Here is a 16,504-nt window from a genome sequence, read left to right as displayed (position 1 = left end):
CGCCATCCCATGCCCCGATATGACGTCTGCCACCATCATCAAAACCCTCAACACCATCTTCGCTCTGTTTGATTTCCCCGCCTACGTCCACAAGCGACCGGGGATCCTCATTTATGAGCGATGAGCTGCGCCAGTACCTGCTCAACAAGGGCATTGCCTTGAGCAGGATGACCAGCTACAACGGGCAGGTGGAGCGGGAGAATGGGACGGTCTGGAAGGCCGTCCAGCTGGCCCTATGGTCCAGAAATCTCCCAGCCTCCCGCTGGCAGGAGGTCCTCCCCGACGTCCTTCACTCCATTCGGTCGTTCCTGTGCACTCCGACTAACGAAACTCCCCACGAATGTTCCTTTGCCTTCCCCAGGAAGTCCACCTCCGGGGTCTCGCTCCCAATATGGCTGGCAGCTCCAGGACCCCGTCCTCCTCCGCAAGCATGTGGGCTCCACAAGGCGGACCCATTGGTTGAGAGGGTACAGCTACTTCACGCCAACCCGCAGTACGCTTACATAGCGCACCCCGATGGCCGCCAAGGCACAGTCTCCCTCAGGGACCTGGCACCAGCTGGGTCCCCACACACACCCCCTCTGCCCCAGTGCCACCCTCCCTCCCCCGGCACATCCCACCGCAGCCCCCGCTCCAGGACAATCTGTCCTCCCCTTGCTCCCACCCGGGGATGAAGATGAGGTCGGCACGCTCCCAGAGTCACTGGCGACCGAACCGACGCCCGCATCGCCACCTGGACTGCGGCGCTCGCAACGATGGATCAAGGAGATTAGATCCAGGATTCATTCTCCTCTAGCCAGATTCCACATTTCAGACCAGTAACCAGGTGATTATATGTTCTTTCGTGGGAAGAATTACATTTTCAGCAGTTACTAGGTCTCTTCTAGTGTTTTTCCTCTTCCAGGCTGTGGGATTTGGGAATGATTGTGGAGCCAATAGGAAATGTGATCAACAGATTGCAAAGTCCACTATTCAAAAACCATTAGGGAAAAGTCCCAAATCTTTAACTGAATTTAACAGGCTCAATGGCAAACATCAAGAAGCAAACTCCTCCGAGACCGTCAACATCATTCGCTTCGTTGGCTTGACGGAGAGCAATACCCTGGACAGGAGTTGCTGCAGGAATGGTGGAACGTGCATTCTGGGCAGCTTCTGTGCTTGTCCAATTCATTTTAGTGGGAGATACTGCGAGCTGGATGAGCGCCTTAAGGGTTGCGGCAAATTTAAAGATGGCCAGTGGGTTTTAAAGCATTGCATCTGGTGTAAATGTAGCTATGGGAGTCTACATTGCCTTGAAGCATTTGGGAAGGTTGAGAACTGTGATCCAAGCCAGGATGGTTATTATGACAGGTTGACTGCTGACGCCTCCGACCTGACACCAACACGATCACTGCTGCTGTCTGTGATGTGCCTTGCCATAGCATTTACACTATGAATTTTATACACAATAAAATATTTACTAGATATATTGGCAGGCAGGCCCTTTAGTTATGGGGTTGCTTCATTTGGTGGATTTTCTCCCCTTGGACGCTACCAATCATTTCTAGTACCTGCTGCAAGTGTGACTTCATTTGAAAGGCTAGATGGTAGTTTTGACGAACCAGTCAGATGCAGCAAGTGTCCACATGGTATTTCCAGTATTTAGGGCTGAATAATCAGAATTGTGAATCCTAACCCACTACTGTCCTGTCCCCTCCATCCCCTAACGAGGTGAAGCCAAATGGAGCATTGATTTGCAAGCCTGGTCGATATGAAAAAGAGGGGTGAACGATCCTGATATCTTATTTTGCTAGACTGGATTAATTTCCCTGCGTGCAACCACCTCCCTCCCCCATTGCCTATAGATAGTCATGTCAATAATCTATAAAATACTATCGCACAGCCGTGGTTCCTAATCTTGTGATGAGAGAATGTTCAGTTACAGATAATGCCTGACTTCTGTGCATGTAAGCAGTGTTCGTGACAGTCTTATTGAATTCTGTACTAAGTTTCCATATGTTAAAAGTATGTAAGGCAGTGCAGTATAAACGCAACTTCAATGAATGTTTTTGCACATTGTTGGAAAATTAAATATTTTAGGAGAGCATTAATACAAATTGGATGTTAATATTTTCAATGCTAGTTTGAATTTGTAAATCTTTTAACAATTTTAATTAGTATTGCTGCTAAATTTAGCTGCAAATGATCTGTTTTATGTCTAATGATACAATGGGCAGTAAAGCCATGAATAAGGTGAAATTAAATGCTATTCCTATTTTTTTTTTAAAGGGGCAGCACGTGGATAGCACATTTGCTTCACAGCTCCAGGGTCCCAAGTTCGATTCCAGCTTGGGTCACTGTCTGTGCGGAGTCTGCACATCCTCCCCGTGTGTGCGTGGGTTTCCTCCGGGTGCTCCGGTTTCCTCCCACAGTCTAAAGATGTGCAGGTTAGGAGGATTGGCCATGATAAATTGCCCTTAGTGTCCTAAATTGCCCTTAGTGTTGGGTGGGGTTACTGGATTATGGGGATAGGGTGGAGGTGAGGGCTTGGGTAGGGATGCTCTTTCCAAGAGCCGGTGCAGACTTGATGGGCCGAATGGCCTCCTTCTGAACTGTAAATTCTATAAGGCGCCCGATCATCTAAATTTGTAACCTCTTTCTTAAATTTTAAGTAACCTGTATGTAAATAGTTTCCACCACTCCCGCTGGACTCTTTTTTTTTAACAGGGGGTGAATGTGGTAGTCACCACTGTTGTATTGTGTATACTGCATACGAGGGTATTACGGTAAGACCCCTGTACTACAGGTACGGGGTAGATCCCTGCCTGCTGGCTCCGCCTAGTAGGCAGAGTATAAATGTGTGTGCTCTCCGAGCTGCAGCCATTTCGGCAGCAGCTGCAGGAGGCTCCACATCTCTTCGTAATAAAGCCTCAATTACACTCTACTCTCATCTCATCGTAATTGATAGTACATCATGCAGGAAATGAAGGTAAGTGTGCCCTTGGTGGAGCATTCCTTGCCGAGGTAAAATAAACACAGTCTTGTTTGGTAGCGGGGACGTTCTCAGAATTGCAGGCGCCGAGAAACACCCCGCTAAACGTGTCCAAAATGGAAGACTGTTTTTCCCGTTAAATCACGCCCACTAAAGCAACAAGGTGAAATGACTGGCAGCAAAATTGAAAAGAAAGTTGTGAAAACTTACAAAATGAGGTACAGAAGAAAGAGAAATAAATGAGACAATGTGGAACTCCATGAAAAAACAATTAGAAAATAAGAACAAGCTCAGTGAGGAATTGAACCAGGAGAATAAAAGCTTGGAGAAGGGAAGCTTGGAAATGAGGAAATAACTGAAGAGGTAAAAACACTGAAATTGACAACCGAATCAGCAGTTCAGGCAGAGAAAGAAATTGAGATTGCAGTGCCAGAATAAAATTGATGAAATGGCCACGTGAATGGAAAAGCTGCAAACAGCTCCATGCAAAAGTTTATTAGGAACTGTACATAGTAAACGCTTACCAATAAAAGTGTTTACATTTAAACACACAAGCCTCTAGATCTCATCAATGAGCCATCACCCCGGCAACAATAAAAAACCTTTATTAAATACATAATATGACATAGTGTCATAATATGAAACTTTGGTCATGGATCAAGCTGGATGCCCAGAATTATTGGCTCTGAGACCAGACCCCTGTCGTATCCAGGAGACATGAAGGGAAGGATCGTTGATAAAATGAGGGCCACTTGAGGAGAAGAGAGATGCTCCAGCCTGATTGACCCGTTATAGACATAACTGATGTCTCCAGGGGTGCAAGTAATACTGGAGTGCCCGTACCAGAAGATTAACCCGTTATTGCAGTTCCTGTTAATGTTGATCCTGTGGAAGCATCTCAGAAACAGAATTATGCCACTCTACAAGAAACAGAAAAACCCCATAAAGATCTATTTCTAATTGTCCAACTCATGTGTATAATGTTTTGTTAAAATTGAGTTAATTAGTTATTGAAGATTGCATAATGGATTTAAAGGGGGTGAGATGTGGTGATTGTCCCTTTAAGGGCAATGCAGCAGAAAAGGATTCCCTGTCTTTAGGGACCAATTGAGACTGAGTAATCACCCCGGAGGGTGGAGCCCTCTCTTGGGCAGTAGGCAGGTAGAAGATATGTAGGGACCAGGGAAGTTATTGGGCTGCTCTAGGTCAGCCGTGGGGCTGTTGGCTTCTGTACAGTTTTTCTTATTAATAAATACCTTTCCTGTTTCTAAAGAGGTCTGTGACCATGCATCGTCACAAAATCTATATTTAATTAGTTTTGTGGTGGCTCAAGGAGTAAGATTTTTCCATCAGCTCTCAAAAAAAATCCCAGGACCCGAGCAAATATGTGTGAAATGGTGGGGAGGTTTTACATTATCAAGGAGGGAGCTATTGATTCAGAAAATATAATTGGGTATCCCCTTTCCCGAACGCAACTGTCTACCTATTAACACCACTTAGCTGACTGTTGCGGTCCATTCCTGGGAATTCTCAGACTCATGCCTCATTAAAAGCTATGAATGCAGCTGCAATTAGCTGTTTTCCTCATTTAGATTGCCTTGTTTTCCTCCCAATATTAGATCACAGTTCATTGTTTTCTACAATTAACAAGACATTAATAAGATCAAAATTGTTCTCTACATATTGCTCAACCTTGCATTTAGTTTTTATTATTTTAGATGCAAATTTCAGTCTTTGGAGTGTAATGTTCAGTTAGCAGGCCTTGTTGTGAATTGTCAGTTGGCTTTGCACAGAGCACAGCCACACAGAAGTTCCATGTTTGCACTCCAGAAATAGTCGGGAGCCTCCTCAATCCCATAGAAACAATGGCTTTCCCTAATGTTCCGTATGGTTTTTCTACAATCTTTAAGAATTCTCATAAACAAACTTTTTTAACGCCCCCCCGGCTGGGTCGGAGAATCCCTGGAGGGCGGAGTGAATCCCGCTCCAATGCCAGCTGCTGTATTCTCCGGCAATGATTTTCGGGCGGGGCTGGGGATCACGCCATGCTGGTCAGGGATCGTTGGCAACGGCCCGCCCAGCAATTCTCCGGGCCCCATTGGGCCAAGCGGCTGCCCGTTTTTTGCCAGTCCAGCCAGCGTGGATTGGACGTGGTCCCACATGGTGGGACATGGCAGGTAGGTTGGCGGGTGCGGTCCTCGGGGTTGGGGGGGGGGGGGGCGCGGGGGGGATCCGACCCTGGGGAGGGCTCCCACGGTGGCCTGGCCCGCGATCGGGGCCCACCGATCTGCGGGTGGGCCTGTGCCATGGGGGCACTTCTTCCTTCCGCGCCAGCCCCTGTAGACCTCCGCCATGGCCAGCGCAGAGAAGACACACCGCTGCGCATGCAGCAGAATACGCCGGCCGGTCTGCACTTGTGCGGAAACACGGCAGCAGTTCTGCGCATGCGCTAACTCGCACAGTCTCTTCACTGCCGGCTGGCGCGGCGCCAACCCCTCCGGCGCTGGACTAGCCCCCGGAAGTGCAGAGAATGCCTCTACTTTCGGTCGGCCCGACGCCGGAGTGGTTCGCACCGTTTTTTTACGCCGGCGTCGGGCCATCGCGATTATTCGGGAGAATCCCGCCTATAAAGTCACAAAATCCAATTCTCCCAATCATGGAATGCTAAGGCTGGGTTTTGTCCGGTTCCGCCCATCACAGGACCGGAAATTCCCACCCAAATTCCCGACCTTGGCTGGCTTGTCAAATCTTCCCTGTTGCCCATGACGAAAATCCCAGGCAATGTGAAAGCGACTGGTGGAGATCTCAATCCCTTCATTTAGGAATCGCATTGACACAATTGAAGCAACCAGTTGCAGTGTAAATGCAGCCTTATTTTCATATTCATTACAATTGTTCTCATTAATTGAGAAGACCAATCCATTACTGCCTAGTTAGATTATAAAAGCCCTATTTCAGCTAAAAAATCATTGGAAGCAAATTATTTCTGAGAAGCTTTGAGACAAACTAAAAGTCTTCAGGCTCTATCTGTTCCTTTAAATAAAGTCTCCATTAATGCTGAGGTATCTGACAGATTTGCAGCCTCACACCTGCAAAGTTAACTATCTAAATAGGACCTGCATCGAGCCATTAGAAACCAATTGCAGTGAAACTCTACGAGACTATGATATAGTCCTCCAGGGAGAAGGATCATTATCGCCTTTTAATTATGTTAATTAAATTATTCCAATTAAAAGACTGACCTTTTAAAGCAGTGAGCTGCAGTGAGGACCCAACAGCTGCCAATGAGAGTGGCACCGCACAGTAATCTCCCCTCTCCGTGGGATACTCTCAGCCGGATGGCTGCCTGCCAAGGCCACCCGCCCCTGTGTAAGGCAGGAAGCCAAACATTAAAAAGACATTATTCAGTACACATAAGCAGAGGCCTAACAAATACAATAAAAGAGCTTTCGGATGGATCTTTACATATAAACCAACAGAAAATCTTGACCTGGCAGATGTGTTGTAAGCACTTGCCTGTTGCTGTTTTATTGGCTCAGGCTAAAAGTTTACCATATTTTTCTCATCTACTGAACTGACGAGCTGTGTTTATTACACAGGGTATTTTTCAACTCTCAATCTATTCACATTGCAGAAGCACTTCACAATGTGCTGAGGCGATCAGTGCTCCAATTAATCCAAAATGGATTCTGAGCGCGAAAGAAAAATAAGTTTCATTTCTATAGCAGCATCAATGACCACAAGATGTCCTAAAGCACTTTACTGTCACTAAAGGTACTTCTGAATTGTCTCTGCTGTAATACCAGAAACAGGGCTGCCACTTTTCACACAGGAAAGTTCTACAAACAGCAGATAATCTTATTTTTTAAATGGTGCTGATTGAGACATAAATATTGGCCAGGGGGAAACTCACCCGCTTTCCTTTGGAATATGTCTATGAGATCTTTTGGCATTCACCTTAGAGAGCAGAAAAGGCCTCCGTTTAATATATCATCCAAAAGTTAGCACCTCTCACAATGTAGCACTCCATTGGTAATGTCAGTTTAGATAATGTGCTCAAGTCTCTGGAGTGGAGCTTGATCCTTACAGGCAAATTCAAAGCACTTTTTCAAAGATGCCACTTTACCTTCCTGACCAAAGAGGTTTAAGACAGTTCTCAACATTGACAGAAATTCCATAGAGACCAACGGTGCTTCAACAAATACAGGGGACACCAGAAAATCTCAGCAGGTCTGCCAGCATCTATTAGGAGACAAACAACTGTTTCCGGCACACTCTGTTCCAGTTTTAGATCCCCAAATCCACAGTATTTTGCTTATTTTAGTGCTGAAGCAACATTGTTGTCCTACATCGTTTCACTCAGCGTGTAACCAGCCCAGCCCAACGTTACCTCTGGCAATCAGTGACAGCCATTTATGTTGATCCATTAGTGGCAGTCCTGTCTGCAAAAGCATGGAACAAAACAATCGTGTGAGGCAGTGTCCTGTGCTGCTGGATGCATGGTTATTCATTCATGGAGGGAAACATAGCTATGTCTTCTTTTGAGCACATTTGATCATAGCTGACTATCCAGACGTTATCATGGGATAGGCATCAGGAGCAAAAACGCTCTCTGATTTTTCCATTGTCTCCAGGGTACTGAGGTACTGTGATCTCCTTGCTTCAGTCATGAAAATATTATTGACGGCTTCCATGACATCAGGAGCGTCTTTTTAGGGAATTGAATTCAAGTTGAACATTTACAATGGTCGTTCTTCTGACCATATAATTACTCATCAAATATCAAAAAATTGTTTAGCTCAATAGTCATATGGCACTGGTAACCTTTTCAATGTCAGATGAAATTATACCAACAAGCTTTAGCAAGGATCTTTGCATTATATATTAATTCCTCAAGTATTGTGATAGACCTTTGCATATCTACTTAACATGAATGCTTTACCAACCACAGAGCAACAATCTACGCATACATTATAACACCCTGAGTTAACGCACTCTCAGAGCAAGGTTACTAAATGACCCAGTTAATGATTTCCAAAGGAAAAGGCCTTTTTTGCAGTAATATACTCACTGACCTTAAAGAATTTTTCCCACCAATAATCCGTTTCTGCCGTTGGTTCAGTAATCTTAAACCACAGAGAGAGGACATGGACCCTAAATTAATTAAAAGCAATATAACCTGAAGTTATTCATTTTAGAATACATCTTTACTAAAGCCTTGAACAATGTTAAAAATCCCCAAATGATTAATCATTTCCATATAATTGTCAACCATTGTTGAGAATGCAGAGCTTAATTTAAGAACGACCATAGATATTATGGGTTTGTATCCAAATTTTGAACATTTCCCAAGTTGCTCCCTGCATCTGGGTAGAGGGATCTGGATGTCTTTGTTTATGAATCGCAGAAAGTCGGTATGCAGGGGCAGCACATGGTGCAGTGGGTAGCAACTGCTACCTCACGGCGCCAAGGTCCCAAGTTCAATCCCTGCTCTGGGTCATTGTCTGTGTGGAGTGTGCACATTCTTCACGTGTTTGCGTGGGTTTCGCCCCCAAAACCCAAAGATGTGCAGAGTAGGTGGATTGGCCATGCTAAATTGCCCCTTAATTGGAAAAAATGAATTGGGTACTCTAAATTTAAACAAAAAGGTGGTATGCAGGTGCAGCATGTAATAAATAAGGCAAATGGATTTTTAGTTGTTTTTGAAAAATGTAGACAATTATTGTTCCAATTGTATAGGGTGTTGGAGAGACCACATCTTGCGTATTGTGTCCAGTTTTTGTTTCCTTATTTAAATAGATAGAATTTACAGTGCAGAAGGAGGCCATTCAGACCATCGAGTCTGCACTGGCTCTTGGAAAGAGTACCCAACCCAAGCCCACACCTCCACCCTATCCCCATTACCCAGTAACCCCACCAAACACTAAGGCCAATTTTGGACACTAAGGACAATTTAGCATGACCAATCCACCTATTCCGCACATTTTTGGACTGTGAGAGGAAACCGGAGCACCCGGAGGAAACCCACGCACACACGGGGAGAACGTGCAGATTCCGTACAGACAGTGACCCAAGCCAGGAATCGAACCTGGGACCCTGGAGCTGTGAAGCAATTGTGCTAACCACAATGCTACCGTGCTGCCTAAAGCTGAATTTGAGGAAGGATGTGGTGGCATTGGAGGCAGTTTAGAGGACGTTCACCAGATTAATTCCGGGGATGAAAGAGGTGAAGAATGGGGAGAGATTAAACAGTTTTGTGCTTACACCCACTGGAGTTTAGAAGAACGAGAGGGGATCTGATTGAGGTATATAAAACACTAAGAGGGATTGGTTAAATAAACGTAGACCAAATGTTCCCCCTTGTGCGGCAATTTAGAAGGAGAGGTCACAGATATAGGTTAAGAGAACGTAGATTTAACTGAGATGAGGAGGAACTACTTCTCGTGGAGAGTGGTGAATTTGTGGAACTCACTGGCCCATAGTGCAATGCAGTCTGAATGAATGAATTGGTTTCAAGGAGATAGATATATTTCTGATAATAAAATGGGTTAAACAGATACGGGAAACAGGCAGGGAGGTGGATCCGAGACAAGGACGAGATTAGCCATGATCTGATTGAATGGTGGCACTGGCCCGAAACGCTGAATTGCCGACTTCTGCTCCTAATTCCTATCTTCCTATGTTCCTCCCCATTTCTCCTCACAATTGTACAATGCTGCAGACATCTCTTCTGCCTGCAGCAGAGCACATATTGCAACACATATTGCAGAGCACATAATTGAAAATTTTGGTCAAAAGGTGCTGACTCTTGCTGCAGTACTTACTGGTCCATAGACTCTCTAGTATGTCAGTCAAGTGGTCCTCCTTCATATGTGAACACAAACAGTACGTGTCCCCAAGTTATTCAGCCATGCAAGCAGCTAAGCTAGGTCTGCTCTTGTTTTCACTTGACACCTGTAAACATTCCCACCCGGTTGCATTGGATAGAGGTGAGGAGCAATAAACTTGGCTGTTTTTTCCATTGGCTGGCCAAGAGCGCGGAGTCTATTAATTTAACTGCTGCTCCGGCTAAAAGCCTCTACCTCAGCACAAAGCAAACCCATAAGCGTCTGACTTGGACTGGTCTGGGGTAACATTGTACTGAGGAGTGGCACTCAGTGAAGCAACAGTGTGGATGTTAAGAGCTTGAATTGAACCTAGGCCTAGGCAAGCACCAGATTCTCCATATTGTACCTCAGCACTGTGAGACCCCCATGGCTTTAACTCCTCCCAAAATCGATGGGAGGGAGGGGAAAACTGGATATGGCAGCAGCTGCTAGTTGGGACCAGAGGAATGGTCTCCTGTACTCAGGTAAGTCACAGGGAGAAGGTTTCGGGACAGTGTTGAAATCTGGAATAACGAGAGGGTGGGGAAGGAGTGGTAGGGAGACCTAAATTTTCCTCTTGGCCCACAAGGAGAGTAAATAACATACCTGCTTAACTAAATTCCCGACCTGGTGGACAATCAATTCAAATCTAACACATTTTATACAAACGTAACCACCAGTAACAATTGAAAGTATGTTAATTGTAATATTTAGACGGTAATTAGATGAACACTTAAAAGGAAAAATACATGAAAGGGTATAGGTAAAGTGCAAAAAGAGAACTGTCTACTTTAACCCTGTTCATTGCCAATTGTCTTTAATATTAGGAAGCTGTAACTGGTATACACTCAGTCAGCCAAAATTGTCCTCTGTGCATAAATTGCTATGATTTCATGACAGCTATGTAGCTTTAAAATCTTTGTACTTTATTCATGTACTGTTAAAAAACTAAATGCAGTGGATAGATTGTTGCAAAATTGCAATTGTGTTACTTTGTTCAAATTACACGTGAATGTTATCCATTGTCTATTTGTGTATTGATGCTGAAAGCCATCACCTATCTGCAGAAGCAGTTCTGTAATGGCCAGTTCTGGGCTTGCAGGTTTGGTGTGTAACCCATTTGTATTCTGGGATGGACTCCATACTGATCCATACTAATAAAGAAATTAGTAGTGTGCCTGCAGCTTTGTTTGCATGCAGTTGGTTTGAAAGTTACAAAATTTCAACTTCTGACAGTTGGCAAACCAAATTAAAGTATAACATTCAAAGTTTAAAAGTATTTAAAAAAAAATTCTTTATAAATTTAGACTACCCAATTCATTTTTTTTCCAATTAAGGGGAAATTTTAGTATGGCCAATCCACCTACCTTGCACACCTTAGGGTTGTGGGGACGAAACCCACGCAAATACAGGGAGAATGTGCAAACTCCACACGGACAGTGACCCAGAGCCAGAATTGAACCTGGGACCTTGGCGCCGTGAGGCAGCAATGCTAACCACTGCACCACCGGTCTGCCCTAGGTAATGTAATGAAAGTAATGTAAGTGTTAATGAAATGTGTACAACAGCCACTAGAGGGAACAATCCTAGAAGTATATAAGGGATGACACAGAGCCTTGTGGATCAGAAGTTGGAGTAGGTGGTAGGAGCACGAGCTGAGCTAGGAGTACTGAAGATAGTGAGAGAGCATGAGAGTAGTTAATGAATTAGATGTTAGATGAATATAGTTTATGTGTGTTTAATCAACTGTTAGTTTTTAGGGATGTGTGTTGAAACCAATTGTAGTATTAAATAAATAGTTTTGTTAGCTTACAAGACTCGTTGTTCTCTGATCAACACTACACATCAAAGCCATCTGATTCGAGCAAGGCAGAGAACAACACAAAATTAAGCAGAATAAAACTATAAAACATAAAGCCCAACAGTATTTTGGGCTATATGGGAAAATTGCCATAGTCCCAGAAGTTCATAGGCTTCTCTCTCCTTTGAGAGAGAGCTGGCTGGTGCTAATTTCACCTGAGAGTCACCACACCTTCATGAATAACCTTAGCCGGTACGGGAGTTGATAACGCACTGTTGGCATTGCTCTGCATCATGAATCAGCCATTCAGCCAACTGAACTAACCAACCCCTTTTGGGCTATAAATAAATGCATAAAATACAATAGTGAGGATAATGGGGTGAATTCTCCGCCGGCGGGATTCTCTGTTCCACTGACAACGTCCGGGGTATGTGGAGAATACACCCCAATAAATTTGTTCAATGCTTTGGTTGTAGCAAAATTTGTAGTTTTGACACCCTGATGTAAAAAGGGCATTAGGACCATAGAAAGCATATAGCATCAAATCAATGGAATGATAGTTATAATCATGCGGTGAGATTTAAGACTTTTGGGACTGTTTTCATTATTACAGGATTATTGTAAGACTGTTAATTACCAAGTAGCTGGCCCAGGGATTTATGCCAATAGGTTCCACCCACCAGCCTGCCCCACATATATTGTTGACTCCTGCCAAAGACTTCACACAATTATAAAGCTCTTTCATTGCTTTTCTTTCACCAACAGCAAAGCAAACATTGTAGTTCCAATTTTTAATTGAATATCTGAGCCTGGTACTCAGGGGTGCCCTGCCAAATTTTGAGGCGCCGGAGCTCTACGAAAATGTGTTGGCCATGTAATTTCTAAATCTGCTATTACTTCGTTTTCCGGTGTATTAATCATTTGAGTCCCCAAATATCAGTAAGACTATGGACGCCATTTAGCGGAAGAATTTCGAAGTGTCATTTTGAGTGCAATTGGTGGGTGCGCATCGACGGCCAGGTTGGCGCGATCGTGGCTCGCATTTAGTGGCTGAAAATGAGTTCTCACGAGCTTCTCCCAATACTGGCTGTCTCACCATTTGATTCGCTGGACTCGCACCTCAGCGTCTCACCGTTAACAAGAGGGAACTGCTTTTAAACGCTCCCTCACCACTCACTCCTAGTCAACACACAAGCATGGCAGCGCGCAGACCTGCCCCTCGCTTTGAGGATGCAGAAGTGGCCAGGCTTCTTGTGCAGTCGATATGATGGTGAGGGAGCAGGAGATTGGGGGGGGGGGGGGGAGAGAAATGGGCAGAGGGGGAATGGGTTTTGGAGGAGGAAGGAGGGAAGTGGGCGGACGGATTGGGGAGGGAGAGAATGGGGGGATGGGAGAGGGGGTTTTGGAGGGGGAAGGAGGGATCAGGGGAGGGAGAGAGCGGTGAGCTAACGGACAGAGCCTTGTCCTATGGGAATCTGGTGAGGATTACAGCCTCCCTGGTCCTCGGCGCATGTCGGGCCCTTGCTGCCGCCTGGTCTCCATCCTCCAGCTCCTTCTGCGGTGCCGCCCGGGCTGGTCTTCCAGCCCCTCCTACTTCTCAGATAAGGACACATGTCCCTTCTCCTCCTCCTCCAGCATGTTGCCCCACTGCTGTGTCAGGTTGTGAAGTGCACAACAGGCTATCACAAAGTGGGAAGCCCTCTGGGGAGTGTAATGTAGGGCACCACAAAAGTGGTCCAAGCATCGGAACCGCATTTTAAGCAACCCAATGCAGCGCTCAATTGCAGCAAGAGTCGCAATATGGGCTTCATTATATCAGGTCACCGCCTCAGTCTCAGGCCTCCGCTCCGGAGTCATCAGCCTGGACCTCATTAGGTCCCCCAAGACCCATCATCGTGGGCTGGTCGTCAAAGGTGCAGGGGAACTGAGTGCCCCAAGATGTTGCTGTCATGCATGCACCCTGGATAGCGTGCACACACGTGCATGGTACAGAGGGGTTGGTCGCCACACAATCTGAACATCCAAAGAGTGGAATCCCTTCCTCTTAATAGAGGACACTCCCTAATGCCCCAATACGTGGAAGGTGGCATGTGTGCCAACGATTCCCCCCTGGGCCTGGGGCATCCTGGCAATAGCGGAGAATCCTGCAGCCGGTGCATCTTGGGTGGATCTGGTCCAGCTCAAAGGTGATGTAATTGAATGTCCAACCATGCAGGGCATCCATGACCTCCCGGATGTACATGTGGGCTGTAGCTTGTGAAATGCCACATAGGGCACTATTCGAGCCCTGGAGTGAGCTGGTTGCATAAAGATTCAGGGCAGTCCTCCTCCTCCTCCACAAGGTGTGGCTGCATTGTCTCTTTGTTGAGACGGAATTTCCTGCGGCACGTGCTGTCGTTTTCATCGAAGGACCAATGAATCCTATACACCTTGGGCAGTCACTGATCTCCCCCTCTGGGTTCCTCCTCAGCCTGATGGGCAGTCGGGTCTTCAGAGTGTGGGCCGGTCCCCTACACATGGGGTGCCGCCCCCAGCCTGCGTCGTCGCTGCTGCCTTGTCCGGCATCTGGACGCCTGGGCTGCAATCCAGCAATGCAAGGGCAGCTGCTGCGGGACCGACATCACCAACCATGTTGGCATCTGTAAGGAATTAGAGAAGGAGATAGACTGACAATCAGTTAGGTCTTCCATCCTAGGACCCTCAAATTCCCAAAGCCTCCCCTACCCTTACATGTCCTGGCCTCTCTCAGAATGCCATCCAGCAAACTTGCTCTGCACACTCCCCGCCAGCCACATCAGAAGGACCAATACCACAGACCCCAGATCCCAGACCTCTACTGGGAACAATAGGAAGTCCATGTTTGGGTGCCCTGATCCACACACTTACCGTTTGATCGCGAAAAGATTCCCAGTGCTGAAGCCCTGCTCTTTAGTGTTTGATTGTTGTCAGCTGCCTCTATGACACTGATGCTCCTGGAGTTCAGGCACATTGTTCAGGTATCAATATTTGATTGAAATGCAATGCACATTTCATCCTCTGAGTCTTGACAGTTGTGTCCTCGAGAAGCCACTTGTGAGTTGAGGAGTGTGAAGTGCTTTCACAACTAGCAAGGCCAATTCCTCATTTGCCAATTTTTTAGCTCTGAAGCTAGAGGCTGCTCACAGTCAAAGGGGGTTAAAGTGACTTTCAGCATGGAACCAAGAGCAGGGCTCTGTCCTGGAAGAATTTGGTGGGATGGACAGGCTGCAGCAGTGGTTGCCCCTGCTATGGGTTGCCATGACATTTAAAGATGGCTTGAAGGCCTCACAAATGCAAACCCCTCACTATCCCACCCTACCCCAGTGTGATGGGGCTGACCCTAGAGGTGGGCGGGAAGATGGTGGGGTTGGCACCCATCCTATTTTGGGTACCTTGACCACCATCACCACCACCACCCTCCTCTATTATTCATAAAAATGTTACATTTTTGCACAGAAAGTTGTAGACCTATTATGTGATTTTAAATATATTGGGCGGGATTCTCCGTTGCCGATGCTGAAATCGGGAACGGCTGAGAATGGCTCCCAATGCCGGAATCGGGGCAGGCGGCAGTTTGATGCCGGATTGTGATGCTCCTCCCCTCCTAACCGCATCATCGGGACGTGCACCGCAGACAGTCGCAACCCCATTCAAATGTCATTTGCCAGCAAACCCGTGATGCTCCGCCTCTGATGGGCCGAGTTCCCGATGGCGCGGGCCAAGTGTGGTCCCAGCAGTCGGGCGCCTGGCATGCCGGCTGCTGAGAGAGAGAGAGGGCGTGCGGAAAGCTTCCAGCACAGCCACACTCGGCCGAGATCCGTGCCACTGGCCGGGGGACCTCTGCCAGAGCTGGGGGGAGTGATGGAAGGGTGGCCTGGAGGTGGACTGTAGGGTCGGGATGTGTAGGTATGTGGTCCAGCATGGCTGGGGCCATCTTTTCCAGCACGATCGGTGCATTTGTGGGGGGTGTAGGCGTACATGCGGCTACAGCTTGTCAGCCCTGCGCATGTGCAGCACGGGACCCGGCGATTCTCCAACTGTTTTCTGCACGTTCTGCCGGTGTTTCACGTGGCGCTGGTGCTCGTCCCTCACCGGTTGCGGAATCAGTGAGGGTTTTGAGTCGATCTTCCCGTTGTGAAACACCAGGGATCCTCAGTTGGCGTCGGCACTTAGCCTCAGAAATGGAGAATCCAGACATTGCGTTTGTAACATTCAGAGATGTGTGGTCCATAAATGTCGGAAAACCTCATTTGCGGCATGATGGTAAAACTATCATGCCAATAAGTTGGTGATTATAAAGCTCTCTTCCCATGGTTTTCAAAGAAGGATAGAGAATTCCTTGCTGCAGGCGACCATCTGTTGTGAGTTCCCTGAATCTAGGCCATTGAACCAATTGCTTTCTATGTCGACATTTAAACTGTTTACTCTTTATAGGTTCACAAGCGACTACTGCCCCAAGCTGCTGCATTACCCTTTCAGCTCTACACGCCAGGGCTGCAGATTTATTCATGTTGTGAGAGCCCTTGATTGATTAACAGGAGGTGCACTTCTGAAGATCAACACTAGTCCTAGCAGGTGTTCTTCAATCCTGGGCACCCTGTTATTGTGCCAAATCTTCATGTTACATATGGTTCAAGGCTGTTAAACTTATTCAGTGAGGCAGAGTGAGGCAGACAGGCTTGGATGCCAGCTAAAGCCAAGGCTGCTACTTTTTGACAAGAACAAACCTAGACCGGGGAGGGGGGGGGGGGGGGGGGGGGGGGGGGGGGGGGGGGGTGACGACAGGAGAGATTGGAACAGAGAGTAGGATTAAGGCCCAATTTACTGATGCTTTTTTCCTGCTGATAA

At 46.6% G+C, this 16,504-nt stretch overlaps 1 protein-coding gene across 2 annotated transcripts in view; it reads right to left on the bottom strand.

Moving 5' to 3' along the window:
* Positions 1 to 16,504, bottom strand: part of prss12 (serine protease 12) — a 243,574-nt gene that overhangs the window by 39,893 nt on the left and 187,177 nt on the right. For both annotated transcript variants that reach the window (XM_038791864.1, XM_038791865.1), the window contains 2 exons: positions 8,047 to 8,125; positions 6,214 to 6,336 (listed from right to left, as the gene is read on the bottom strand). In XM_038791864.1, the coding sequence (XP_038647792.1) occupies positions 6,214 to 6,336; positions 8,047 to 8,125 (202 nt within the window). The remainder of the gene's footprint in view (positions 1 to 6,213; positions 6,337 to 8,046; positions 8,126 to 16,504) is intronic.

Source organism: Scyliorhinus canicula, chromosome 3, assembly GCF_902713615.1.
Source record: "Scyliorhinus canicula chromosome 3, sScyCan1.1, whole genome shotgun sequence".
Classification (NCBI taxonomy): Eukaryota; Metazoa; Chordata; class Chondrichthyes; order Carcharhiniformes; family Scyliorhinidae; genus Scyliorhinus; species Scyliorhinus canicula.
The sequence above is the reverse complement of the archived record's forward strand: the minus strand, read 5'-3'. Positions and strand labels throughout refer to the sequence as shown.